General features: G+C 37.7%; 1 protein-coding gene across 1 annotated transcript; it reads left to right on the top strand.

Annotated features, from left to right (window-relative positions):
• On the top strand, positions 1 to 26,927 carry LOC145490544 (uncharacterized). The gene is made up of 12 exons (XM_081469649.1): positions 1 to 2,740; positions 6,349 to 6,406; positions 6,907 to 6,996; positions 7,797 to 7,910; positions 10,715 to 10,791; positions 12,294 to 12,359; positions 17,611 to 17,668; positions 18,419 to 18,460; positions 21,001 to 21,108; positions 22,170 to 22,217; positions 23,636 to 23,883; positions 24,619 to 26,927. The coding sequence occupies exons 1-12, from the start codon at positions 2,573 to 2,575 to the stop codon at positions 24,829 to 24,831; spliced, it is 1,290 nt and encodes a 429-aa protein (XP_081325775.1). The 5' UTR covers positions 1 to 2,572; the 3' UTR covers positions 24,832 to 26,927.
• Positions 26,928 to 27,048: the final 121 nt, after the last annotated feature.

Below are 27,048 nucleotides of genomic sequence, written 5' to 3'. Positions count from 1 at the left end.
AAGCCAAGGCGATTCAAGTCGTGTTCGTAAACTGAATAATTGCCTTAGTTTTGGTACTAAATTCACGTCGTTTCGCATACCGACGGAACAGGCAGCGTTTGTGTCGATTTACACGGTCCAGAATCAGAAAGGAATCGTAGGTTTCAGGGCAGTATAAAATATTGTCTGTGGGCTGCGGACTGCCGACTGCGGACTGGGTATAAAACACAGACTGAGGTATAAAACGAGAACTAAACATCACGGACTGGGTATAAAACATGGACTCATGTATAAAACGCGGACTGCGGACTAAATGCGGCCTACCGACTACAGTCCGTGTCTGACCGGTCGTAACTAATATTACGTAATACACGTACAAATGAGAACAAACCCTTTCGTATGTACTTGCTTTGCGATCAATTCATTTGTTTTCGCCTCTACTGGAGAAAGGCCAATTTCACGCCTACCTAACAGCTCAGGCACAAAATGCTGTTCCGAGAATTTTTGCTTTACCTACCAATGCTCGAACGCACCCTTAAATCTACGATTACATACGACTAGTATTTAGTGGTTGTGCAGGATAATCCCCATTATTTCTCAGTTTGTCAAGTGTTCAATATAAATTGTAGACTGCAAGTGGGAAAACAAACCACACAAGCTTAATTCCTCAATCCGATAACTATTGCAGCCTCCCATGTGAGATACCTGTTCCTTTGATCCTGTTATAAAAAATACTGCATTTTCCCTCTTGTTCTTCGTGAATTCCATTGTTCCAGAGGGTTCTCGTTTATTGTGGAGATATTCTTTGCTCCCTCAAGCAAATCAAACAAATAGATATATACATCTGTCTAGTTCCCTCATGCTTTTGTTAATGTTTACCCACTGCATAACTGCCTTTCTTTAAACATAAGCACGCAAGGCGTGCAAGAGTTATTTTTTTCTGTGAAGTTTTGGAGATAGAGGCATTCATGGTACAGTAATGATTTGGTTAACTTGACAAGTTTTTCTGGTTGCGATGTTACATCGGTCATGGTAAGATAGCGAAATAGTAAGCCATAAAATGTTTGACTGAACAAACTACAGTAATCTGACACGTCTCCAGATTAATGTAGATACCATCTTATTTTCCAACAGGCAATTTGATTCGCTCTTTGATACAACTCGCACTGTGATTGGTGTGACACGCGCACATGCATAACTCCCTCGCTCACCATCACATAATCCTTCCAACCCCCAAGAGAAATGTTTGCTCAAAAATACTCAAGTTAATTTAGAGACTTTTTCGCATTTTATACAAGTCGTAAGTTTACCTTTTTACACAACACAACACAACACAACACAACTTCACCGAAAATAGAAAGAAAGAGAAAAAAAACCTCTGACACGTTGAAAGTCTGATTTAATTAAATGCACTTTAACTTGGTGCCACGCAGTCTTCAAAGAACATTTGAACAGTTCTCATACTTTTTACCTTTAAAAATATCGGACTGAAATGAATGTCATCAAATAAAACTATTAAACTGCTACTGCAGAGACGCTGAAAAACCGTCCAGAAACGAAACCTTCTTTTTTGTTTAATATCCTGGAAACAATAGCCGATAACTTGTCAGCTCTAATTAAATTTACTCCCATATAAAAAACAAAAGTGTTAAGTTACCATTTGTTACTAAAGATAGCAAACATCTCGTGGGAAAGAATGGTGACGATTCGTCCGCTCTAATTGAATTTACTCCCTTATGAAAAACAAGAGTGTCAAATTACACTTTGTAACTAAAAAACAAAAATGTCTCGTTATATTTGCATGCAACAAGAACAAAACAATTGTTACCCGCACTTACTATTGTGAACGTTACAACTGTTTCAAATCTAAAGTCTCGTCCCCTCTAAAACATGTCCTAAGAACTAGACGCGACGATTCGTGACCTCTAATTGAATTTACTCCTTGTGAAAAACAAAAGTATCAAGTTACCTTTGTAACTAAAAATAAAAATATCTCGTTGCATTTGCATACTACTAACTCACGAACTGTTTCAAACCTCAAGGCTCATCTCGTTCATTTAACTAAAATCCTCAGCCTAAACCACAGAAAATGTCGAAGTAAACCCAATATCTGAAGACTTCCTCCTCTTTTATAGAAGAATAAATATGACCGTCCTGAACTCTATCGGGATCAAATCTTGTCACATACCATTTACCTTTACAACAAGAAATTTGATTGGCTGTTTATAGTAGATCCAATCTGATTGGTGTGACATACATACATCTCTCACTCACTCACTCACTCACTCACTCACTCACCCACTCACTCACCCATTGACCCGTCCATAACATACCCGACGCGCCGACTAAGAGGTATTTTTTTTTACAAAAAAATAACTCAAAAATGTTTCATTGCGCAACTAGCCTGGTACGAGTTCCTGTTCTTTGTTTACTTTTTTGTCCGAGGGAGGAATGAGTACGAAAACACAGCGGAACCCCGTAGGAACAGGGTAGGAAGAAAAGTGACATGTCAGCGTGTTTCCAGAATAAGAATTGCGGAAATTTCTTTTCTTAACGACTTATGATGCGATCGTAATCAAGACAGCAGAGCTGAATGGCGATCTTCGAATGGTCCTCAGTATCTGTTCTTATTTTTCTTGGCCTAGCAACATTGTCGACGGGAGAGCATGCATTTATGCAAGATAAACTCCGCGCACTGAGACGTTTACCTACCTACATACATACATCATGTCATCTCCGTTGTGCAAAGGATTCAAACAAGGTAAGGTGATCAAACAGTTTTGAAAAATGTGTAACGGTTGCGTTGGTGTGAATACGCGTGGAGAGATTGAGTTTGTCGAATAATTCACATCTAAGCACCGCAGTAGTGTTGTCTTCACTTGATATCGTGACTTCAGCCTGCGAAACTTACTGATTTTGACCTGTACGTATAACATAATTAAAACCTTTTCGAAACCGTCGTCATCTCTCAGAATTTTCCATACAAGATTTGAAAAACTTGGTTTTTAAATCTAATGCACGAAAAATATATTAACTCCTCTAGCTCGAGTAGGATATTAAATTTTATAGTCTTTCCCGTCTGCACACAGACAGGATGTTTTAAAAATATTACTACGGTATATGCATTAATTTTAAAATATACTCAACGTAATCTCACATGACCGACAGTATTAAAAGCAATATTACATAGTATTAAAGGCAATATTCGGCTGTAGTATTAAAGGCAATATTAATTAATGGGTTAAATTTGGTTAACGTATAAAAGTCAATAGGTATAATATAACATTTATACGACGATGCCTTAATCGCTTAAGCATGCTTATAATCTTTTAAAAGCGAAACACAGCTGAAACGTCTTGTTGTTATGTAAATTTTTTCACTTTCAGTTCATTAACGACAACTACATGTCACAATGCCATGATAATCATCAATCCTTATGCATCTCGTTTCACAGTGACTACAATACCTAATTTGCTACCTTGTCGATTAACATCACTACCCGCTTCGAAACCAATGCTGTCGGTGACTGATATGATCGATATATATAGACGTTGAACATGTTAATTTTATTGCATGTTCCGGTAACAAATCTCACTCATATTGTACGGTTTGGAAAATACGACCGCTTGCAGCGCTGTTAAGTACTAATCTTACACCGTGACAAGTGCTGTTTTTTTAAGTTTCTTCGGTGTCAGCGACACAATATTTGGATATCGCAGCGTCCATTTTTCCTAATATTTTTCAGTTCTTCTTCCCCCGTAAAAATAATTAGCTTGTTTATCATTCAAGTGTACGGTTTGGAAAATATGGCCGCTTGCAGTGCTGTCAAGTACTAAATCTTACTCCGTAACAAATTCTGATTGCTGTTTTTTCTTAAGTTTCTTCGGTTGCAGCGACAATTAATATTTGGATATCGCAGCGTCCATTATTCCTAATATTCTTTAGTTCTTCTGCCCCCGTAAAAATAATTAGCTTGTTTATCATTCAAGTGTCACATAAGCAAAATACTGGTCTCTTTGGGTCTGTATCAAATATAAGCTTCCATAATTTATTAAAACCATTAATTAAACAATATCTACATTTTCAGAGTGCATGATTTGTGACACGTACATTTGCATGAGTGTCTGCAAGGCCCGGGGGGGGGGGGGGTACTGCCACATTTGGGCTATATAGGTATGTGCCACTGTGAAGGGTATGGTTTTCAAGCAGTTTGCTCTAGCATTTGGGTCTAGAATAGGGTATCATTTTTCACGAAACTGACCAGTTGGTTGAAGATTTTCTCTCTAAGGAAACCAGGAATTTTCACTCGAAAATATAAAAAAATTAAATCGGCAAGTTTAAATTTTTGCAACTCAGCCTCAGCAATGTCAATAGATGACTATCATAAAACACTACTGCGTACTATTAACTGTACAAAATCAGGATTCAGACAGAAATTGGTGGTTTTAATACTGGTTACCCTAGTATAGGGTAGCAAAATTCAGCTGAACTATCTCTGGTATAGGCTAAGAGTTCTAGGGTCCCAGTGCCACATCCCACCCAGAAATTCCTAAGGTAACCCCCCCCCCCCCTCGGGCTGCAAGGTGTAATTGACTCAACTGTTAGACCATATTAGATAACTTACAAGTCTCTGAAGTCCAAACCCTAACAATTAATATAGATATATACCATTCTTGACATAAAAATGCGATCATTTAATTTCAAATGAAGATACTGTTAATCCTCGAATTAGTGCCCCCCCCCCCCCCACGAATAAGTGCCCCCTTCGAATAAGTACTCCTCATATCAGCCAAAATTTAAAATAAACGCCCCCCTCCCTTCCCCCCATTTTGTGGATGAGTAATGACACAGCAAAGGGTGTATAGTTTTCGTCATGTAGTATTAGATTTATACTTTGTTTCAGTTTGTGAACATGTTTAGTGAACATGTGGAACATGTTGAGTACTAACGGTGCCACGATTTAAACTTTAGGAGTAACTTTTTATGTCAATGAACAGCTTATGTTGGTGTTTACGTGCAGATGATATATTAAAACAATGATCATGTCAGGCTATGATTTGGGAAAAATTAAATAAGTGCCCGTCCCCCCCTCGAATAAGCACCCCATGTCTTCTCCTAGATTTGAAATAAGCGCCCCGGGCACTAATTCAAGGATTTACGGTATACCTTCCATGAAACATGTTACAGTAAAAAAACATGTGGGTGGTCTTAATGCTTTCAGGATATTCAATGAAAAGCAAAGAATTTCCTTTTGCAATCTATAAAGAGGGGAACATTGAGGTTTGTGGTATTGCAGTGTTGGACAATTTTTCTTGCACTTATTTCGGTAATTGTAATTTCGAATTACGGTAAATATTGTGGTATTTTCCCAACCTGCGGGATGCCATTTTTTGAGATTTTGGACAATATTAAAAATTATCCTCCAAGTCCTTGAATGTTTTCCGAGCCTTTTCCAGCTTCCCATTGGAAAAGGTAAGTTATTTTTTGTTAATTATTAGCAAACATGCAAATGGATGGATGTTTTATTTTGTCTAAATCAAAAATTACAAATTCCTCAACTGCTATTTCCATGTTATTTGCTCAAAATTGAAGTGTTGCAGTATTTCATGATTTTATTTGCGATATTGCGGTATTTGCCGAATTTTTTTTTTGTGATATTACGGTGTTCAGAACCCCCCAATGTCCCCTTCTATAAAAAATATAGATCCTTTTCATGTGACGTCATCACTTTCTAAAATCCACAAATAAAGAGCCACCAAAGTTTTTAGCCTCATCAGGCACAAGAGGCGGTATATTTGAAACCGGTTACAATTTTACAGCTCATTATAGCGTGCTTCATTGGGAAACCAGAGCATTTTGAATTTCAGGGTTATGGAGGTGTGTGACACAACGCTACGATCAAGTTTGTTGAAAAATATATACTTATCTCATGATTTTCAGCCTTTTTAGATGTTAGAGCATTAGGAAAAGTGCTTGTGAATATGCTTGTTAGTTCAGATAGCTAAAGTAAGTTCCAGATGTTTACACTATTTTCTGGCCGCCATATTGGTGTACCACAGATGTACACCAACATGGGCGTTTTCATATTGGGCTCTGTAAATTTCTGCAAAACATTTCGAGTATCTGAAGTTTGGGGAAACGCACAGGCCTAAAACTTGACGAAGAGTCTTATTTAGTTATCTTCTATATAACATCACAATTTCTTAGCTTTTTCCACTGGATGGTTTTCAATATAAGGTTTGAGCCTACTCTATTTATCTTTTGTTTGTAACCATGTCTTTTTTGTGGTTAACACCTAGTATAAGATGCATTTATTTTGAGCTAGAGTGTGAACCTAAAATGTCGTTGTCAACTGTGGTGTTTTTCTAGGCCATTTCTGAAAAAGAATGTATTCGAAGCTGCCAGGGAAAATTGACACCATCATTAGGTAATGTATGCAGGAGAATGTTATGTTGCCATGTTCTGCAGAATGCAAGTGAATATATGAAAGATCATAATTGCATGTTCTGCAGGTTTCCATTTTGTAAACTTTTATTACACTGTCTGCTTCTGCATGAATTCTTGTTGGTTATTAAATGTTGCATGTATGTTTTACCAGAACGTGTCACTGTACATCACCACACATTTTATCAATTTTTATGATAAAAAAGACTATCTTTAAACTGGAGAGAACACCAAAATAACAGATTGCAGGAGCAGAAAGCAGACTCCTGAAGCTGGGGTATTAGTAAGAGCTCTTATTACCCACTCTGTTCCCCTTGCAAGGTCTAACAAGGTTTTAAAAAGAATAGAACTTTTTCAGGATTACAAGTTCTTTCTACTTTTACAGATGCAGCATATTGGCTGTCGTGTACATTTAAACATTTTGAAATACTAGTAATGTTGTCAGTAGTAAATATGTTGCCTTACTCTGTATTGATTCTGTAGAACAAGGCAAAAGCCATGACTTCAGCAAAAGAATGATTGATAGACATTTCATCAGACGCCAGCGAAGTGTTGATATGAATGTATTAAATGGTAAGTTGCCAACTTTGCTTATGTTTTACATTGGTTAAATGTTTCAACTAAAGCATTAAGGGGGGTCCTCCTTAACTACCGATTGGAATATGAATTTACAAGTGAATGAAATATCATATATTTGAACTGTGGAGAAAGATATGAAGACATGATTGATCATTGCAGTTATACACAACATAACAGTTGTGAAGTTAAGGCTAACAAAAATTCTCCCATCCAACATACATTTATATTATTGAAAGACCTAATCCCTAAATTTTAGCCTTTGTAGAGGGAAAATTGCAAACTTAAGATCTTAATAATTTACAGTATTTAAAACTAATTCTCAGACCATGTAGGACCAAAATGGTCAAAAATATGACATAACCTCCAAAATAACATACCATATAAATCACTCTCCAATAGATAAGCATTAACAAAACAAACCGCACTATCCACTTGATAGTGATTTATTCTGTGGAAAGTGTTATCCACCTTTCAAACAACCTGGGCCTGGACAGTGGGGTCAACACATGCCTATATAAAATAGCTGTTGTCATACTCAACCAAATGGCTACCATGAAGGCAAATGGTATCCTGCAGCTGTATTGCGTTTGGTTTTGCAATGAATATTATTACATTTACCTCACAATTTGTTGGAAGTGACTTTAAATAATTAGTATAAATACTAAATATGCTTCAACAACTAAATGCATAACTTGTATTGGTAAATTTGACCCAAATGTAAAGTAATTCCTTAGTTAAATCTATGACTACTTTAATTGTAAAGTTACGTACTGAAAAATCTCTTACCTTCTCAGAATGTCAGTTCTCAAAACAAGTGCTGCTTCATAAGGCAAAGATTCTGTTGGTAAATTTGACAGGAGAAGGATGGCTTCATATTATATGGGATGCCATAGACTCTTCAGAAACTGGTAAATAAAATTACGTTAAATGGTACCTATAGAGGTATTAGTTATGCATAAATTATTGGCAAAGTACATGAACCACTGGGCCAGGGTCTAATGAGGCACTGTTAGAGGGGGTAGCCATGTCCCCTGTTAAAATTTTGTCACAGAGGGGTTGTGTCAGGGAATTTGACCTTGTTCGATTGAAATGAAGCTACAAGTGTAATAAATCATAATACCTTTGTTTATTTAAAAAAAAACTGACAATACGAAAGCAAGCATCAGTCACTTTGAAAGAGGTGGTCTGTTCTAGCCATATTTTGCTCAAAAATAATAGTAGTGAGTGAGTTCTGACAGATACACTAATGTCAATAAGTTTTGAAGTAGACGTCACCAATTTGAAAGTAGGTGGTAGGCTACTTTTCAAGAGCTGAAGGCACTAGCATCCTAGAGGGTCTGGGGGCATGCTCCTCAGGGAAATTTTGAAATTTAGATGCTTGGAAATGTTATATTCAGCATTTTCCAGTCAGTATCTAATTTGGACCTAAAGTACTGGATCAAACCAATGACCACTTTTACCATATTCATGTTTATCAACCGTTCTTTTACTCAAAATCTCAACGGTCTCAATCAGAAAATCTCTCCTATTTATAATCTTCCTTTTAATTTAACATAACCCTTTCCTTCTGCTGAAGATGAGAAGACCTTGACAGTTTTCTCCTGTCCCTCTTTTCCTTCCATAATGCCATCACCTTATTTATTTCAGCTTCATATTTTTTTTACTAGTGGCTGGCACTACACAGACTTTCAAAGATCTCTTTTTCCTTAAAGTGTGTTTTTAGATATTTTAGAGCACTGCTCACTTGGCTGAGAGTGAGAAAACATACTCAGCAATGATGGACTCGATATATTTGGTGCAGATGGTAGTTAAGCCTAGACGAAAGCCAGCTGGGATCCAGTTCTGTGATAATTAATGTTCCAGGCATTTCACTACCATCGATCTACTACTTCCATCACACATGAGAAAGGAAAACTCCTTTAAAGGGACAATGTGGTGAACTGTGCATTTGCGACGTTTCAATCGAAACTTGAAAAGTTCAGGTGGAATTTTTCAAGTTTGAATTCAGCAAATTCAAAATGGCGTCGACTATCGGAGCCAGTCGTGGTGTGTGAACATGGGGGAATTTAACTGCAATGAATAACACATGCTATTTAAAAAACACAGGGAGAAAGCTGTCATAAAGGGTTAATTTGGAAGGAGAACTATTTTGTAGTTGTTTTCGGCCAATTTAGGGGCTGCTTGTGCATGCCAACCCTGGTTAGGGTGCTTCCATGTAGTAAATGAGTCTTGGCCAGTTGAGGTATTCAGCGCATCTAGAACCCCTTATCATAATTGTCCTAGGAATCTGTATTCACTTAGCTTTTAGCTGACGTATTGAACGTAGAATTATGTTGAAATATGCCAGGAAAAACAATTGAAAAACAGCGTGTGATTTGGGGATGGTTAATAGTCAATTTGACGGTTATTATAGTGGAATATGGCATGATCTTTTGGCTCTTTATCGCATTGTGGCCTTCAGATCATAACATGGTTCAAAATCTGCATTCACTTAGCTTTCAGTTGGTGTATTAAATTTGGAAATCTGACATGATGTACCAGTCGAGAGAAAAAAAATTTACATCACATGGTTAGCATGGTGAAGTTGAAAGATATATGATTTATGTTGCATTTCAACAGTATAAGTAGAGTGAAATACAGCATGATTCTTAAGCTATTAAAAGCATAGATCGTGACCTTTAAATTGTTATGTAATCTGCATTCAGTTAGCTTTTCTTATGGTGTATAAAACTTAGAAATCTGTGAAGATTTAGTAGAGAAAAAATTTCATTTACATGGCACAGTTAGCATGGTGAATTTGAAAGATATATGGTGAAATATGGCATGATTTTTTGGCTATTAAAGGCATAGATCTTGACCTTTAAATCGTTATGTAATCTGCGTTCAGTTAGCTTTTGTATGGCGTATAAAATTTGGAAATTTGTGAAGATTTGGTAGGGAAAAAATTTCATTTACATGGCCATCTAGATAACTTGAAAACTGAGGCCAGAGTGACTCATTTTTTGTAGGTGCAATTTATTCAATCTCGATCCATGACTAGTATCAATAGTGTTGTTACTAGTTGGATATTAGCTTTTGTTAGGTATATATATATTTCAGTCTGGAAAATGAGACATATTTATGGGTCTTTATTAAACTGTTATTTACAAATAATTATGTTTGTGCAAATTCTGAAATTTGCTGTTGGTCTATTTTGCTATTGGTGTCGCTTTCCCTATTTTACTGGAGTAGTCTGGAGTAGTCTTTCATTGTCAGCTCATGGCTCTCATGTCACCATTTCAAGGCCATGACTTGCTTGCCGGAATTTCTCCTGAGCAAGGCCTCTCTAGTATTACTGCAACTTCTGGTCACAATAGAACCAGTAATCAATCTGACAAATTTTAGAGAATATTGCCAAAGGAAACTGGTCTAGAGAAAAAACATAGCCAGTTTTGCTTTTTGTGGTCATGTAGATGTCATAGAATATATGAAAACACTGATGTTTTCCTTTGCCAACTAGATGAGCTACTTGATCAAGAATTTGTACTGGCCAGTCATGTCTTTCACGCTCACATGGGCCAGCGGCTGAGGGCTTATTTTTAACACTGATGTGAGACTGGGTGACTAAAACAGCATTCAACAGACTTTGGGGTGGTGCCTATTAATATTTTTGTTTCAAATTTAAAGTAGCGCTTATTCGTAGTACATTAAATAATAGTTTTTTTCTTTCCAGATTTCAATTGGACAAGCTATGGATTAATCTACCATGACTACAGCATTGAAGGACCAAACTGTGTAAAAGTTCCCAAGGTCAGTTTTACAAATAGCAAATTGTTCAGGTAATATATCAAACACAAAAGACCTTGTTTGGCCACATTTCCAAACACCGAGAGGAGAGTTGAAAATATGATGCCCAGCAGAGTATTTTTGACGAACGTCAAGGAGTTTGGAAATGTGGTCAAACACTGTTTTGAGTGTTTGATATATCTTCTCAATCAAAACTAAAATTAAGGAGAAAACTGAGAAATAAAATCGTAAAAATCTATGCTAATTAAGATCAGATATCCAAACACTGTCACAGTCATGATTTCCTTTGTTTAAACTTGATGAATTACTAATGAGTTTGAGAAGGACGAGGGAAAGCATGGCCTACACATCATCCAATATTGATCCAGGAAATGCTGTAGCCCATCAAACACGTAAGGACTGTGTGGGGGAGATAATTAATGGTTACTTTCTTTTCATTTGTTCAAATAACTCACTAAAGGTCTTCAACAGTTCTGAATGATCAGGTCCTGAGACTGAGTGTGAGAATGAGAATAAGAATGGAAATTCAAGCTATGTATGCAACTTTTTTAATACACGAAATGCATATAGGTAGGTCATTTCAAAATACATACAGTCACATGAAAAACAAAGGTATATCTTCAGGGCTAAAATTTGGCAGTCGCCAGGTCGCCATGCAGTGGTGACTTTATACCTACCAGGTGACTAAAAATTGAGGTTTAATAGCTGAAATAGGACTACAAATGCAAATTGCAACACAAGCCATGTATCTTTCAACTTCACATAAATGTTTACCGTGTCATGTAATAATTATTTTGCTCCAGTACATCTCAACAGATTTCTGAGTTTGATACACCAATTGAAAGCTAAGTGAATGTAGATTTCGTAGTGTGTTATGATTTTAAGGCCATAATATGATAAAGAGCCAAAAATCATGCCGTATTTCACTTCAGTAACGGTCAAATTGACTGTTAACAGTACTAGTCTTGAACCACACAGTGTTTTTCAACTATTTTCTCTAGCATATCTCCACAGAATTCTACTTTCAGTATGTCAGTTAAAAGCTAAGTGAATACAGATTCCTAAGACTATTGTGATAAGGAGGTCAAGATGCAATGAGTACCTGAACCGGCCAAGACTTGGCATTCGCTGCATGGAAGCACCATATTCAAGGTTCCAGGCAGACGCCACTAATCACACTAAACTAGCCCAAAACAATGAAATATTTTTCCTTCCAAATTATCCCTTTATGACAGCTTTCTCTGTGTGTTTTAATACCATGGGTTATTCATCGCAGTCAAATTCTCCTTGTTCACACACCGGGTTCGCACATCACGACTGGATCCACTAGTCAACGCCATTTTGAATTTGCCGAATTCAAATTTGAAAAATTCCACCTGAATTTTTCAAGTTACGATCGAAACATTGTACGTGCGCAATTCGTGACATTGTCCCCTTAAAAAGGCTGTACTGTCAACATTTTTGTAATGGTGTGTAATATGTTTTTCTTGAAAATTTATCTTCAGAACCAAACAGATTATTTGCTGAAGCAAGTTGGTGACTGGAAACTCCCATATTCCTTCCATACTGCAGTATGTATAACACTTCTACCAACCCAGGCTCTGTCCAAATATGTAACTTACAGTAAATGTACAAATAGACCTTTTGCATGCTGTGCGGGGACTGGTCACTGGAGGTATGCGACCACCATCTTTGATATGACACATGGCTAATTTGCACTTGTGTTGACCTTTGATCGCCAGCTAAAATGACAGCTAATAGTGAAGAAACTTGTAAAATGTTAACCCAAAACTGCTTAGAGGAGTTTATCGAGGAAAAGAAATCGGATCAGAGGGCTCAGGTGTTTTTCATGGAAGATTATGTTCATGATCTTTTTATTACATTTCATGAAACTGAATGTTGTGTTATGAAAGGAAAATGCTATTGCTCGATATCTATAGTGTAAGTCAGAAAAGCCACATGAGATGAAAATGATCTTGGAATTCAGTGACTCAGGATCAAATATCGTGTTTAGAAGATGTTCTTGCAAAGCCGGGCGGTGACATTGTCATCATCTCTCAGCTTTAGCCTATGCGGTGTTGAGTTCTATGAAGGAGAGTGATGGTGCTTCAGCTTGTACTTCAAAGCCCCAGCAATGGCATGTTCCTAGAGGTGCAAAAATCAACCCACAACCCTGGATGCAGCTAAATTTTTCAAGACCATCAGTGGGAAAGGGATCAACAAGAGGTGCATCACTCTGCCTTTATGATCCAAGATCTCTCAAGAGAAAGGACTCGGAGGAAAGCAAACAAATATTTCAAGAGTTTCAAGATAAATTTTAAAAGGTATGCCCTACCGCACCAGTTGTTCATGTGGAAAATGATAGTTCTGCCACCGTTAAAGCAAATTTTGGCAAATACCTTAAGGGCAGTCCATTAGGTTATCAGCTACCTTCAGTTGATGGTATTGGAAATCAAACAAACATATATGGTGACTTACCATTTAAACTTCCTGTGCTCAGTGATAACTGGAATAAATTTGTACGTGGGTTTCAAAATGCAGATCTTAGTTTTACTACCTTGTCGCCAAAAGATGCATCACAACTTGAATGTGACATGACAGAGCAAAGTGGAAGTGCAAAGTTGAAATTAGAGAGAGCAAAGTGCATCACAGCATCTCAGTTTGGCCAGGTTATCAAAAGAAAGGCAGCTGTTACAGAAAAGTTTCTGAATGAACTGTTTTCAGGAAAAACAATTCAGACCCCAGCTCTGAAGTATGGTTTGACAAACAAGATCAAGGCTGCAAAAGAGTATCTTGATTGTGGACAAAACAACAAAAATGTACAAGAGTGGACTAGTGGTTAACCCAGCATTTTACTGGCTATAGCTAGGGGCTTCACCAGATGGTATTATTTATGGCCCTTCAATGAGAGAAAATCCCCTTGGGATTTTTGAAGCTAAATGTCCATTTTGTGGAGCTGGTAAAAAAAAATTGACATTATCACAGAAAATAAGCAATTTTACTTAAAGCAAACAGACAATGGGATTAAGTTGAAAGAAAATCACCATTATCAAGTCCAGGGCCTAATGGGCATCACTGGGTTTAAATGGTGTGATTTTTGTGTTTGGGCAGGTGTAGATTTCTTTCAGCGAAGAATTATGTTTGATCAAACCTTGTGGAATAATATGCTTTCCAAATTAACAAATTTCTACTTTGAACATTCTTATACATTCCTCACAATGAAAGGATGCTAACTTCCTGTTATTAATGACATGATACCAAGCCATTATTGTCTGTGAAATGTTTTAAGCTGTGAAATAAGGCCTTTGAAACAATTTTAATCTTGTTTTGGCTGTTGGTTGTTTCTGTTTAATTTGTTGTATTTTTATTGACAACTTTACATTTACTCTGCAAATTTCTGAAATACATCTCTATGTATCTTGCATTTTAGCTAATAAAGGACACTAATGTTGCAATTATTAGTTATTGTGCAATGATTGGCAACTGAAAATTCACCAGAAGTGCACAGACTGTCCAGATCTGATTAAGCAGGCCAGCCTGATTAATTGGAAATACATGTTGTAGGATTTTAAACGTCCTAATTCTGCTTATTGCTCTCTCGACATGTATTCTCAAATTTGCAATTTCCTGAGTCTCTTTTACTTGATCCTCTGAAAACTGTCCCTGATTATTGAGGAAAGGAGGAATATTAAGAGTCCATCCTAGAGCCATTACATTGTGCCCTCTTTCAAGCCATGTGAGAATTCCAGACTGTTTAGTGATTTCCTTGTCCGATATGCGTCCAGTATACAACTGAGATACAAACGTAACACTACCTGAGGGTGCAATTAACCCAACGGAGCTTTGGCTGTAGTGGTACTTTTGTATTGTGAAAAAATCTGAGACTGCCTTAACAAAGAAGGTGTCTGTATCTTGAATTCAGTTGCATCAAGGATCACTCTTGTTGAAGGAAATTAATTTTTTTAAAACTGTCAGGCATTGTTTCTTGAATTGTGTGTTTGGGCAACCAAAAATTAATAGAACCCAAGACAAAATAAAGCAAATTTATCCATGATGTAAATATTCTTGAAACAGAAGCAATGGAAATGTTGAATAAGTTGGCAATATGCTACAGTGGGAGACCCAAATGCAGTCTTGCAAGGGTCAAAAAGAGTTTGTCCTTCTTTGGCTGAGCTCTGTTAGTGTGACCTGTGCTAACATTAGCCATTTGTGTGCTGTCCTCATCTCCATGTTCCCATGAAGAATTTAACTCCAGTAACTCATGTTTTCAGCATGACTCAAAACAAAAGTCATAAATTCTCTAGAGCTGGATGCATTTTGAAAGCCAGAGTAAAGGTGAACGTCATCATCACTACCTTCAAATCGTTTAAATGAAAACGTCATACTATCGATCCTTGATTTTACTGATATAAAATTGGATTTCAAAACCTTTATTTCATCTTCGTTTTCTTGAAATAATTCCGTCAAATGCTCAATTTCATGATCCTTCTCCTGGCAATGACTGCATAGAGTTTTCTCCTTGCCTTTCCCCATTCTGCGTGAACTTGTCTTTGACAAGCACTGATTGACTGGTGTTTTCCAGGGAAATGCTGAGGGCACAGCATCGTCCTTGAGAACTTTAAGCCCACCAGGTGTTGTGCGGTAATCATCACCCGTAAAATGAAGAGGACACACTTGAGTGTGCTCAGTTATAGTCAACAATTCCCCTTCATCATGACGTATTTTTACCTTCCATTTCTTCTTTTTTGACTTGCATTTTGGAAAGTGATGGAAGGATAGTTCTTTATCCCTTGATGACTTCGAATGGCAGAGAGGAACACAACAGTAGTTAACCATGGCCAACCTGCTTCACCTTTCCCTGTTTCAAGATGGCAGACACATACCTCCAGCGACCAGTCCCTGCACGGCATGTAAAAGGTCTATTACATTCCTCTGGGGTTAACTTAACTGTGTTCTTGATTAGTTATTTTAAGGTTCTCTGCAACACTTCAAATGTTTACCTGGAAATATGCAACTGTCTCACCAAACTTAAAATAGGTAGACCTTTGTGAGGACATTCAATTAAAACATTTCCTAATACATAGGTGCTTCTCTGCTCCCATTTGAGGCCCTGCCACCAATGGGTGAAATCCTGCCAGCTACCCATGCCAGAAAACCAGAACTCTGACGGTGTATGACATTTTGCAGACTGCAGACGGCAGACTGTAAATTGACTAACACTTATCAGAAATATTCTAATAAAGGTGGCTTCATCAGCAATATTACCTCGTTCCCAGTCTCGCAGAAAAGGAGCCTGGGAAGGCTCTATTTATTTATTTCCAAAATATTTCCTTCAATTATTGAAGGCTTTCATGCAAAAAGGGTGTATATCACTTTTTGGGGCTGATTTTTATTTTTTGCAGGATCAAGCTAATTTTTGGCAGACTGACTTGTTTTGACATAAAAAGCATCATTGTCATCATCGTTTTTGAGAAATATCGTATGCAAAAAACTCAGTTTTCCAAGGGTATCTTTTGGAGATCTTTTGTTGAGCGAAAAACAAGAGAAACCTTTTGTTTTGCTAAACGATGAGGTCGCCGAAGCGTGGCATATGCCGCTGGTTGTTCGAACTGATACAAGTTTTGTTATTTATATAATTACGCTATTCTCTTACTGTTGCTTCATTAGCACAAGCGAATAAGGTGCTGAACAGGCCGGAGTCGAGTTTGCTTTGTTGTGACACTGGTTTGATATGAGGTCGGTCAATTTTTTTTTCTGGTCTATTTCTCTACTTCTTTCAAAAATAACAACATCTATTTACAAAAAACTGTGCTGTCCAAGCTGCTAGAAGGGTTTGTGTCGTGTTGAAATCCACCTTCGAAGGATTTGCTCCAAAAGATGCCGCTTGGAAACTGATTTTTTTGCATACGTTATTTCTTGAAAACAAAGTGCAAATCAGCAAAAACAATATATGGAATGATACTTTTTATGTCAAAACAAATCAGTCTGACAAAATGTTAAGAGTGAGTCCATAGAAAATTTTGACCACTGTGATGACACGTATCATTGTCGATAAGAGTACGGAAACACTAAACCACATTTTGATTTGTTTTTTACCACAATATCAACGTCAAAGAAAATGTTTTTTTAGAGTGTGAGCTGAAAAAGGCATTGCGTGACACTTTGATGCGAGCAGGGTTGTCTGGACTCTTATTGACAAAGGCAAATTAACCAATCAGATTGCGAGATTAGTAGCAATAATAATTATTATTGTGGTAAAATATTCTCTTGTTTTAAAAGGCATGCAAATGAGGTGAAAGGGTCAATACAATGCAGAATTGACCCTTCCACCTCATTTGTGTGTCAAGCCAGTTATAACTACAATAACAGCTATTGGAGTAGAACGTGTCACATGTCGTGGGTCAAAACCCACTAACTCCTTAGGGCAAACAAAACTCACTAACTCCCTAGGGAAATAACAACTTGAACTTTTGACTTGTACATGATCAGGTCGTGTTCCTTGAAACTGTGGCAAACTTGTGAGCAAGCCAGTATCAAGCAAACAAATTCTCTGCAGTTTTTTTTCCATTTTTGAGACCTAGCTTGACCTCGACCTCGACCTTGACCTTGAACTCAAGGAACACTGAGGGTCTCAGAAACAAAACTCACTGTTTCTCTTGGGGCCAGTCATTAAGTGCTTATTAATGACTAGTGAATTTATACGCAATGCACAATAATCACTATTGTCAATTTTCCATGGGAGTTCCTCCCCCCACTTCCCCACTAACGCGACAGGTTTAAAGTAAATAACAATCATTATTCTCTGATTGCAACTTTTCATAGGTTGTTGTAAATCCCTATCGTAATGGTGAAATTGAACTTCAAAGCTTTACTATTGGAGGTAATAATAAAAAGTCATTGCTTTGATGTAATAATTGTAGCATATTAATACTTGGATATGATTTGAATAGTTATTTTGTGCAAAGGGGATTAATTAGGCGGATCCAAGAAATCTAAGGTGGAAAATGTTGACATTTTGAATCCTATTTAGTAGTATGACTCAGTTTAAGGACATCATAAAGTGGAATCATCACATATTTAGCAAACTCCCTCAGATGACAAACCATATGAAAGATGTTATGGCATGAGATGTGAAATCCACTCTATCATAAATATAACCAAAAGCCAAATCTAAAATCTCCCCAAAATATTAATAAAAATTATGAATGAATGTCAATATACAAATGAAGTTGATTTAAAAAGAGATCAACAGCAGCAAAACTCTTAATTTATGCTATTTTCCATCACTTGACTTTGATGCAAGTGTATTATAGGAGGCAAACATTAATTTTGTCTGTACCTGTGTAAATACTGTTATATGATGTCAGCATACTTCTGATCAATTTGGCAAATTTCTCTTTCAAGTTCAGTCATGCTGAGTAAATTTAAATGAATTTTTGTCGTAATTTCAAGGTACAGCTGTAGGTGAAACAAAGAGATATAAGTTTTATAATAACCCAACATTTTCTCAAGATAATACATGTTGCTGAATGAAAAGCTGATGGTTCAATTTGGCCAGGCTGTTCAGAAGAAAACATAATATTATCATTTCCCCTCTGCTCATAAAATAATAATATTATTGTGTTCACAGGTCATCCCAGAACATTCCAAATTCCAACTGTTTCTAGTAAAGGTAATTAAGAGCTTCACTGTTACAAGTCTCCTAATTAAGGTGGCTAAAAACGGTTTCAGCACTTGGATTTTGATGGGTCGTTGTAACCACTCCTTAAATCACTTGATACCACAATCATGGTATCAAAAGACTACCCAGTCATTGTTGAACACGTTATTATCATTTCATGACACAATAGGTTACCATAGCAACTGTATGACCTGCTAAAAACACTCTTAATTACACCTTTAGGGGCTTATAATTCAGAAACGGCATGGCGATAAATAGTGGTTATAATGACCCATCAAAATCTAACTGCTGGAAACTGTTTTGAGTCACCTTAAATGGAATGTGTTTAATACATGTAATTATGTAAATTTATGTTTCCTCCACCATATCAAAATATGTGAACATCATTGATGTTATGGTTACCGACCTTTAGAGGTGTCTCATGTCCAAACAATGTAGCACATAAGATTTAAACTGCAGATACCTAAACCCCCATACCAATTTAAAGCTTATAGAGCTGGCTTTCAAACTATAACAAGAACTTTGAAAAAAGTGTTGAATTTTGATATAAAGTGTCGAATTTTTTTTCCTCTAAATGCGAGCATCCAAATCACTTTTTGAAAGCTACAAGTAGGGGTAGTGAATGGTAAAAGCGAGACTTTGCGAGACGGCGGGACTAGCGTTTTTCTTTACGAGCCATAGACATATTGACCTTTTAGATTGGGAGACCGAGACTTCAAAGTGTTTAGCTCAGGCTAATTAATGGCTGGACCATGATTATGTGTTATGACAACGGGGATTACAACTGTATGTCCTTCTGATGTTAATATTACTGTAAGGCCCAGTTCTTATGTTGCATTTCTGTCATGTTGAAATCAAGTAAATGAATTAAATTCGATGGAAATTCAACATCTGAATCAGCTGCCACATTTCTGCTGCACATTCGACTGGTCTTGTCATATAGTCCAACAGAAATGTGACACCAGTTCAGGTGTTGAATTTCTGCTGTGTCGAATCTAATACATACATTATGTTAATGTACTGAGCATGTGTAAACTTGGTACTGCCAAAGAAAAAAGAAGAAACTTGGCCATTCTCGTTCCAATGCTACCTGGTAACAAAGTGCCGTGGCTTGATAATCACGTTGCTGATATGCTAGATGCGATCTGTTCAGATCACGACTTCTTTGCAAGGATAAGTTGGAGTTTTAACCAGTGTGCCTTTGGTGAACACTTCGCAACACATACTGCTGCATTGTCAGCCTTCTCCTTCTCGTCTCTATTGATAATGTTTCTTGAAATTAAAGTCCGTCTTGTGACATATGGATCAACAGTCGCATTTCTGCCACACTTTTAATAATTGAATTTAACACAGCAGAAGTGTGGCTTATGAACCAGGCCTAAAACATGTCAGCTGATATACTGACCTCTGGCTGGTACTTTTTGTGATACATAATATCACTGGATGGCTACATATCAATAAATTTAATGTGTGAATGACTTGTTATTACTGTTATATGAAAGTGCCCTCCTACTTCTATCTAGCTTGATGCAATAAAAGAAACTTGCTTGATTTGAATTCTGCTTCAATGGTAAGCTGGATTTCCAGCCATTTAGTAGGCCAGCTGTGTTCCTTGCCCCATGCCATTGTTGGGAGGTAAGGATGACAGCAGAACTCCCAAAATGGCTGGAAATCGAGCCAACTTCAATGGAAGCTGTTGTGCAGCTTTTAGTTTTATTTTAATTGTACCTATGGTCACCTGGTTAATTAACAGCCAGTCTTTTTTATCCTGTCAAAATGCCCATACATATGGGTTATTGACCAAGTGTGAGGTCAAGATGGCTGGATATTGACCAAGTTCTTTTTTTGCAAGTTTATGGACCGAGACGGAGTCGAGGTCCATAAACTCGCAAAAGAAGAACAAGGCCAATATCCAGCCATCTTGACTGAACAAGCTTGGTCAATAAAGGATTTATTATATGGCTTTCAGGGAAATTTTTCTTGCGGGACATGGTGGGTAGTCCCGAGCGGGCAAGATACCTCCATCTTGCCCGCTTGGGTAGCCAATCACAGGGCAGGATTTGATTCATCTTGCCCGCTTGTGGAGCTAGCCATATAATAAATTTCCTTATAAGAAAACCCTTTTAATCCGGCCACCCTGTTGATATGGCCAAGGGCCACATTCTGAAATCTCAACCTGACAGTGTATGATCCGCTATAATTTTACCCTGTTAAGACGGTCCTTTGGACCAGTTATGTTCATCTTTCCATTGTTAATATTGTATGTGCTGAATAGATTAAAGTTGTAACTTATTTTTATAAATTATACCTGCATTTTGACTGCTTGTTAAAGGATAGTTGTTTAGAAGGGCAATTGTGATGTCTGTCAAGACGTCACTTAGAAATATAGGCCAGTCACCAAATGTGACCCTACCCCATTAATACAGTCAAATTTCCATGGCCTTTTGGTAACCATATGAACATGGGTCCATTGTATCTATACCTACTCGGAATACTCTTTATTTTTATTAATTTTGTCTTTGCTCTGCTAGACACTGTAACACTCATAAGTTCGATAGTGGGAGGGTTGATAGCGGCATTGGTGCTGCTGGTGATTTTGTATTGTGCAGTTAAATGGAGAAGGAAAACCCTGAGTCCAGGTAAGCTGTAAATATTAAGTTGAGAATTAATGAAGATTTAAGAAAGCCCTGGCCATTATTTTGTAGCACAGTAAGCTAAACACAGAGCGAGCCAGTACATCGAGGCTGAGGTGTTCAGCCTGCTGGTCATAAATGACCCAACAGGCATCCAGTGAGAACATTTGATCAGTCAACTGACTAGAGTGTTGTGCTGATGCGCTTATTAGTTTTCTGCAGAATTAGAGAGCGTTGCAAACCATGAGCTTAACAAAAAGTTTCATGAGCTCTCTTCCTGCGTTATGAGTCCTGATAAATTACTTAGCCATACTGTACAAAACATCAACAGAAAATAACTAAATTTTGCTGCATATTCTTTAGTTTTTAAAGTCCTTAAAAACTATAGGAATCCGATACATCAGAGATTTTGTGGATTTTGCTTGTAACCTGTCTTTTGTATATGTAGCTGACATATCTCATTTCGTGAGTGCAGTCTAAGTGTGTTGAAGTAATGCATTTCAATATTTAATGTGTGCTTGAACCATAAAATAATATGAAGAAAGACTAGATACAAAGTCTCCCACCCACCCCTCCCCTTTTTGATGGCTCGGAGGGAGTACAAGCACACCAGAAAATAATTATCAATTTAATACATGGGATAGTATGCATGACCTGTTTTGGAACTTTGTCATTTAGTATTTCTGTATTTACTTAATTATGTGTTTATTTATTATTTTGCTTGTTTGTTTGTTTATTCAGTATTAATATATCTATTTATTTTTACTTTTACCACTGTTACTGTCATTGGCACTGTCGCTGGAAAGCCATTGCTATGTTTTTCAATTCCATTGTTCGTGTGCAGTTCCTAGGTCTGAACAGATATTCAAACACACCCCAATAAATGAAGGTCATTGAAAATTCTGAGGTCAAGCAGGGTCTCGAAAGTTAGAGTTCTTAAACCAAAGTATGAAGCTTATTAACTAAATTTCCAGAGGTAGGGGTGTAGGGAGTTTGAAACCAGAATCTCTCAGAATAGAACATTGTCATTATTGTAATCATTTTCACTCTTTGTAAATTTATCATAGATCGTCCGCCAATGCCCCCGCATCCTACACATAAGGAAAACACCAAAGGTAAGTTGAATTTGGTAAATCCTGATCATAAACAATATTATTGGTTTGTAAGTCTTCTTTCCTTCTGCTTGCAGTTTACTCTGTCCACCAATAAAAAAAATTATTGTGGCTATACCACCCCCACCTGCAATATTTATTTAAGCCTATCCCTCCCCTTTTTTCCTTAGTAAGATTGTCAGACCATTGTGTTTCCTCAAATAAAACAATAATGGGTTAATATTGATGCAAGCAAAGTGAAGCTACTAAAAGCCTTTGACACTCAGCAAGCCTTCCAACTCATCAACAAAGATGTCGTGACCTCACCCCTCCCCCTCCCTGGATGCGAGTCAAATTTACCAAATCTGCCCCCCCCCCCTTCAATTCGTTGACACTGGGGTGTGGTTAGTTGTATTTTAGATTAAAAAAAAAAAAACGTCAAACTTTCCCTTGCTCGACAAATACTGGTTAAAAAACCCGTCTCAGAAAGTCGTGGGTATATCTTTCTGCTAAATATTTGCATTCAAACCGAGCATGCTTACTTACCAAGTTCGGTTGCATCGCTGGCGTTCATTCACGAGTGTTGAATCCAGAATCTTCCTCCAACGCTTAATCTCAACGCTTCTTCAGGTTGGGCCGCAACTCTTCACTGTTGTTATTGTCCCAAACGTCACGGTGAAAAATTATTTCTTTATTATTTTTAGAAGTCGTCGAGTCGCCGAGTTTTCAAGCTTGTGACCATGTTGATGTCTGTCGTTTTGTTGATGAGTGACGCCCGGCCGCGACACGTATTTCCCGCGCTTTTCATTCACATGTTCAGCAGGATAATCCACGAGCTGATCACGTGCAAACGCAGCAAATTTTCCACGCAGGCAATGGAATTAACGAATGGGGCCTGGGAAATAGGGGTTTTGAAAATTTTGCGCACATTGATTATCTTTTAATAGCCAGCAATACCAAGCAGATTGGTGTGATTTCCGTAAAGACTCGCTAATTTACTTTAGGTAGCAAGTGGGTTTCCTGTAAAGTAGCTTTTTAGCTAAGCGGAGTGGTCACGTTAGATAATTACTTACTTACTTCAGCTCATCATGTCCAGGAAGAAAGCTATGAACAGAATCCTGCGCTGTCATTGGCTACCCGAGCGGGCAAGATGGCGCTGTCTTCCCCGCTCGGGATTACCCGCTGTGTCTCGGAAGAAATAAAGGGTTCTTTTTAATGTAATAAAGCCTTAATTGACTAAGCTTGTTCTGTCAAGATAGCTGGATATTAGCCTCGTTCTTTTTTGTGTGTTTATGGACCACGACCCCATCTTGGTCCGTCAACACGCAAAAAAAAAGAACTTGGCCAATATCCAGTTTTCTTGACCTGAGGCATGGTCAGTAACCCATATGTATTAGAAAGGGGCGCCTATACATTTAAATGAATTTGTTGTCTCCTCCTAGAACGATACTACAGTTGCTACTACCCAGAGAGTGAAGAATTTCGAGAGAGGGTAGCCTCGATTGTGAACTACTTTCGCCATAACGGTTACAACGTCATCATGGACCGAATGGTGTCCGAAGAAATTACTTCCCAGGGCCCAGCGCGGTGGGGAGAGAATCAAATAAGAAAGGCGAAGAAGGTGTTGATATTCTTGTCGCCAGGTTTGGTGAACCTCGCCATGGATAGTCAAGACGATTCGCAATGCCAGGTACAGTTTTCTCTTCTTTGTTGGTTTGCTTGTTGACGGGAATGAGCCTTGTCCCAACCTCGTTGCCAGGGTCTCTCATTTCCTCGGAAGATGAGAGAACCTGGGAAGGAGTTTGACCTTGTCCCATGATTCTTGGCTTTCGAAGTAAAGTTCCGTCAAGCGCTTTCTAACATGGCGTCGAAAACGATGAGGGACAAGTTAACATAACTTAGAAGTGAACTTTGGAGATATTTTGTTGAAAAGTATGTGTGTTTGGTTAAACTCGTGGAGTTGTTAGTTCCCGCCTTATTCCGAGGGTTTTTCTCAGGGTTCTCTGGTTTTGCTCCCTTCACAAAAACCAACACTCCAAATTCCAGTATCTTCGAACAGGATAGAGGTTCCGCATGTAAACTAGCCAAGGTTGATGTGGCTTCCTGTCTAAAAATTGTAATTTAAGCAACCTGGTGAAATTGGAAATAGTTTCTCTTGCATTTAACTGTCAAAATTACTCTCGTAATGGAAAAAGGTTAGACCTAGCCATTTGCAAAACACGCGTGAATTATGAATTTCCTTCACATGGCGCCCTTTTCGCAAGCGAAGGGGAGAACTAGTGCCACTAGATCAAAATGCGCAATTAAAACTAGTTTAATAACATCTGATCTTTACAATGAACCTGAACTTTATTTGTTCTTGTACTATATGGTATTATTTTCAGTGTTGTCTGATTTTTAATAGAAATACGATGTATCTTTTTAGGATGTTAACCGTGTATGGATTGAGCTTGAAGTGCTTCGAGATATTTACACTAAAAATCGCTCGGCCGCCCAGATGGTGTGCATAGCTTTGCCCGATGTACCGGTAACATTCGAAGTCCTTCCGCTGTGGGCAGAAGTCAGCTACAAATGGCCTGATGATGCTCTGGAAATCTTGAAGCGTTTAAACGACAGACCAATGATATTGCCTGTGTAGGAGTGAGATGTGAATTTCTGAGTCGTACATCACAGTTATTAGTTACATTTTCTCGGCGTTGCATTGCCCCGTGGGGGACTCCCATACAAAAAGAACGGGGCTGCTCATCGGAAATTTTGACAAGAACCCCTAAGAGGTTCCAAGATCCTGTTTTGTGGGCGTGGCTTGAAATCTTTTTCCACCCCTAAGAGATACGAATTCTAAACAACACATTATCTCCTGTCATATTTATTTCGGCTCAATATCCTAAAATGTACCGTAAAAGCTCCAGCAGTGGCGGGTATTTGAGGCTGAACAGCCTAAGAGGTACCAAAACCGTTTTTTCAGCCCCCCCTAAAAGGTACGACGAGCACCCCCGTCCTCTTTATATGGGAGTGCCCCCCCCCGGGGGGGAGGGTGCATAACATTACTTTACATTGCGTTTTTCTCAGCTATCAGTTAAAATTCTAGTAGCCCGGCGCTCAGTAGATTTTGCAGATCTTAGATCTCAGAAGGGTCTGTTATAGTAGTTGTGCATTCCGCAGACGCCATATTTTGTTCCTTGGAAACCGCAGACCGCTTTCGTTTCCTCCTGAAAACCAAAACCGCCTTTATACTATTAGCACGATCGGTTTTTTTAGCAGTACTTAAATTCTTTACGAATTGTTAGCTCAATAATCGTATTTCTCCTCACAAAGACCACAAGATCTTAAGACCGGAACGAACTTTTTCTAACTCCATTCAGTAACCAGGGAAGAAAAAGGTTTTCTGTTCACAAATACAAAGATCGCTCGAGGTATTTATAACGAAACGTAAAAGTACGAATTTTGAGGTAAACTGTGAGGTAAATTTATGACTTTCCGCAACCGCTCGATAAACCACCAGATAAATGTGAACACCAACAAACCGGCACTCAAAATTGGCTTAAACCGCCAGAGTATAATAAACCCTCTGTCAGCTGTTATTCAAAATGAAAACCCGCGCCATTTCTCATCTAATGAATCAAAATTCTACAATCTAAAATAGTTTTGAAGGGAATTTCCTTATTAGCTTCTGTTGACCCAGTTTAAAGTAGTTCTAGCAATCTATTTGAGTTATTTATTGAGGAGAAATTTTCATGAAAGGTTAGCACAAAGTGCTGAACGTACTAACAACTGATTTAGGGGTCGTGAGCGAGAGATTATGATCTGATCATATTCTCTTGCCGAGAGACAGAACGGAAGCTCAAGTAACCAGTATAAAATGTAATTTCATTGATTATTTAACACAGGGTCTTTTTTCAATAATTAGGGGCATATCCCTTTACTTATGGCTTGCTTTAAGCAACTATGAATTATAATTATTTATCATTGTGACGATATTATAACGAAAGCTGTAGATCAAGCTTTTCGCTGGTACACCGCACGTCAACCAGGTGTTCGTGTATGTTCAGTATGAATTTCATGGATAAGATTATTTATTATTTAAAAAAAATAGCGAGTTTTTTCTTTTAACTTTCGTAGAATTAAGTCAGAGGTACATATCTGTATATTTTCGGCTTTAAGCCCTCTTAATTAAACGCATACGATTTTTGCCGTGAGTTCCATTACAGTGTAAATTAGAAAGTTATGGAAGTCTTGTGTATTTTCACCTGTGATGCAATAGAGCGGTACAATTTATACTTATAGGCTTGACACAGCCGTCAATCAGATACTGCGGGCTCGCTTCAGGGTTCCCGCCAACCTTCCGCTATCAGATGTCCAAAATTTAAAAATTTGTCCACATTTAAGCCAAAAACGTGAGCCATATACTGATAGCTTTAAAAGCTTTGTTTGCCGAATCTGCATAGAAAAGTAAAGAGCAAGTTTTATGTCGTCCTGTGTTTTGGTTAGCAAATCTTTATGTAATAACATCTTTCGACACCGAAACGTAACAAAACTAGTCTCGGCAAAATTACTTTTATGAATAGTTTTTTAATATTGTCTCCTTTTGTTCTTATCTATTAGTACGTTTATATTTTTAGTTCTGTATAGTTATATCTTTTTTTTTTTTTAATCCAGCTCATTTTTCCTACTTTCTTTTGTTTAATCTTAATAGAGGACCCATCTGCACACCACTTTGTGACGTAGGCCTTCTCATTAAAGTGCACCTAACCCCAAAATTTTTTTTTCGCTAGAACGAATCTACTTATTATTTGAAATAGTTCTACGAAAAAATTTTTGAATTCCGTTAAATCCTCGATTTTCTGTGCCACGACGA

This window comes from Orbicella franksi, chromosome 6, assembly GCF_964199315.1.
Source record: "Orbicella franksi chromosome 6, jaOrbFran1.1, whole genome shotgun sequence".
NCBI classification, from domain to species: domain Eukaryota; kingdom Metazoa; phylum Cnidaria; class Anthozoa; order Scleractinia; family Merulinidae; genus Orbicella; species Orbicella franksi.
This window is presented reverse-complemented; position numbering and strand designations above follow the sequence as displayed.